At 43.3% G+C, this 3,220-nt stretch overlaps 1 protein-coding gene across 1 annotated transcript; it reads left to right on the plus strand.

The window, feature by feature from the left end:
- Positions 1-271: 271 nt before the first annotated feature.
- Positions 272-2,793, plus strand: LOC310867483 (stonustoxin subunit alpha-like; the record flags this gene model as incomplete). The annotated part of the gene is made up of 2 exons (XM_083777598.1): positions 272-385; positions 986-2,793. Exons 1-2 carry the CDS (start codon positions 283-285, stop codon positions 2,791-2,793), a joined length of 1,911 nt encoding a protein of 636 aa, XP_083633724.1. The 5' UTR covers positions 272-282.
- Between the last annotated feature and the right edge of the window lie 427 nt (positions 2,794-3,220).

Here is a 3,220-nt window from a genome sequence, read left to right on the forward strand (position 1 = left end):
ACAAATTAAATGTAATGCCTTCCCATACATGCTCCTATTGTCACAATTAAAAGCGCCATTTGGCAAACACTCCCTCGTTGGTATAGCAACTTCTGAACAAGCTTCAACTCATGGAGAACTTAAATTACACAGAATATTTAAGTAAGGCCCAGATTCAGAGTTCACAACATGTAGGCTATAGTGAGTATTATGTTTTACCAACAGGGTGAATGAACTAACACAGGTGTATTTATTTCCTCCTGATCAGCGTGAGCAATGGACCCAGCAGGGGGCAGTGGAGCAATGGACCCAGCAGGGGGCAGTGAAATCATACAGCTGGCAGCTCTGGGACGACCCTTCAGTCTTGGCATGCTCTATGACTGTCAACGAGACTCGCTTGTCCCAGGTAACGTTTTAACCCATGGTCGGGAACCCCTTTGGTGCATTATTTGAAAAATAGCAGATCTACAAGCTCATAGCGCGCCACCGAGTGGCGCGCTACGAGCTTGTAGGTCTGCTATTTTTGAAGAATCGTGAAAAGTGACATGAAAGTGTTTGAGAACGACTGACATAGAAAAACATAGCTTTTTCAAGAAAACAGTCAGGATTTAGAAGACATTTGCAGAATCTTTCCCAGGTCAAAATTGGTTAAATGTAGATCACTTTCACCACACATTTTACTCTTCAATTGCTATAGACACTGGACGGTTTGATAAAAAGAGGTTACTCTTAAATTGCTATAGACACTGGTCGGTTTGTTAAAAAAAAGATTACTCTTAAATTGCTATAGACACTGGTCGGTTTGATAAAAAGGGCAAAGTTTGAGTGAGTAGTTTGATGCACAAATGGTAGCACCTGGGTAAAATTCCACTAATAGGCCTACTGTACAAACATTATTGATGAATTCCAAAGCTGTGTACCAAGTTTAATGTAGTCTTCATCAAACAGTGAAACAACGATCAATATTAGTGACAGGCACATAACTGAGCTACTTTATCAATTTCAGGCTATACACTGTGGAATAATGAAGATCTGGGAAAGGATATCAGAAAAAGACCCCAGCGCAACACTGAATTTGAGATTGTTGCATCTGAATCGATTGACGACAAAATTTCATCACTAAATGTTGAAGCGTCATTGAAAGCAAGTTTCTTGAGTGGACTGGTAAAGGTTGAGGGCTCTGCCAAATATCTCAATGATTGTAAGACTACACAAAATCAGGCGAGAGTAACATTCACATACAAAGCTACCACAATGTTTGAACAATTGTCAATGAATCATCTTGGAAGAGGCAATGTGCACCATCCACATGTTTTTGAATCAGACATAGCAACACATGTTGTAACTGGTATCCTTTATGGGGCACAAGCCTTCTTTGTATTTGACCGTGAAGTGTCTGATAATGAGAATCGTCAAGAAATCGAAGGCAACTTGAAGGCAACGATCAATAAGATCCCCTGCATGTCAATAAAAGGTGAAGGATCTCTAAAAATGGAAGACACAGACATCGCAAATGTTGATAAGTTCTCTTGTAAGTTCCATGGGGACTTTACTCTTAACACCACCCCAGTGTCTTTTAAAGATGCAATACAAGTCTACCAAAGTCTTCCACAATTGTTGGGAACAGATGGAGAGAATGCTGTACCAGTGAAGGTCTGGCTGATGCCTTTGAATGTTTTAGATTTGAATGCTGCTCAGCTGGTCCGTGAGATTACCATTGGATTAGTGAACGAAGTTCAAAGTGCCCTGGAGTACATCGCTGAACTGGAACTGAGGTGCAACGATGCACTGAAGAGCACTGTCGCAAAACAGTTCCCACAGATCAGCAAGAAGCTGAGGGCTTTTAAAGATCTGTGTAATCAGTTCAAGCTAGACTTTCAGAAGACCTTGGCAAGGAAACTCCCTTTACTCAGAGGAGGTGGGGAAGAGGAAAGTGTGCTTGCAGAGATCCTGAAAAGGATACACTCATCTCCTTTCAACAACAAAGACCTGAGTGAGTGGATGCGCTGCAAAGAGAGAGAAATAAACTTCATATGCTCCCTCACTAACATGATGAAACACACAAAGGTTGTCTCAAAGGATGAAATTGACAAAATAATCCTCAATTCAGAAACCAAGCAAGCGGTATGCTTTTCTTTCACCTCACTGCAAACGGCTGAACCATATCTGTCAGCTTTATCAAGCTATCTAAGAGAAGCACCCAAACAAGTGAAAACCGACGATACTGCACTGCATCACCGAGATGTAGAAAACGAACAATGGTACTTCTCAAAAGAGCTATCTGAGAAAGTGAGGCAGAAAGCAAAGCTTTTCATTGATTTTGCGGATGCCAACAAGGACAGGAAGAATATACAGTTCCTTGTGACAGCTACAGCAAATGAGAGTCAAAAGGGTACAAGTGTCTACCTTTATGAGGATGGATTTCTGGTCAATGAGAACTTCGAGCCACCTTCAAAGCCTGACACAGCTGTAGCGAGTGACATAAACCACAACAACGTCACACTCAAGGTGTGCGCACCGAGATTTGGAGCAGAGGACACCAGCCACTACTGTATTGAGTACCGTGGCACTGGACAAGATATCTGGCAACAGCAGACTGCAGCCAAAGCTGATGAAGTCACAGTGTCAAATTTGACTCCTAACACGGAGTACATGTTCAGATACCGAGCAGTGTGTCCAGTTGGCAGAGGGCCAGCCAGTGAAGTCAGTGGCTCCATGAACACTTTACCCACAAGTCCACCTGAAAAACTTCAAGTTGAAGCATACTCAGATCAACTCTCAGTGAAATGGGAGCGACCGACGGAGCGCGGGTGAACGTGGAGAGGTACATTGTGGAGTACTCACAAGTATCCACTGGAATGAAACATGATCAACTGCAGTGGAACAAAGTTGCATCAAATGCCATCATTACCCGGCTAGAAGCGTTGACAGATTATGTAGTCAGAGTCAGATGTGACTGTGGCGTAGCTGGCAGAAGCAAGGAAAGCATTCCGGTCACTGTCCAGAGAACAAAAGCTGCAACTGTATCTCCGTCTGAATTTGCCAGACGTAATAGCGAACTCATCAATTCGGGGCCACCCAAAGTTTACAAGCTACCTCTGAAAATGAATGAAACGCACATTGATGGATGCAGGAGCTACAGTGTTGGCGAGGAAAGCACAAGACGAAACCGCACGATCATGCTGCTTGGAGCAACTGGGGCAGGGAAGACCACCCTCATCAATGGGATGGTCAACTACAT

Source organism: Protomyctophum parallelum (assembly GCF_964188405.1).
Source record: "Protomyctophum parallelum genome assembly, chromosome: 12".
Taxonomy (NCBI): domain Eukaryota; kingdom Metazoa; phylum Chordata; class Actinopteri; order Myctophiformes; family Myctophidae; genus Protomyctophum; species Protomyctophum parallelum.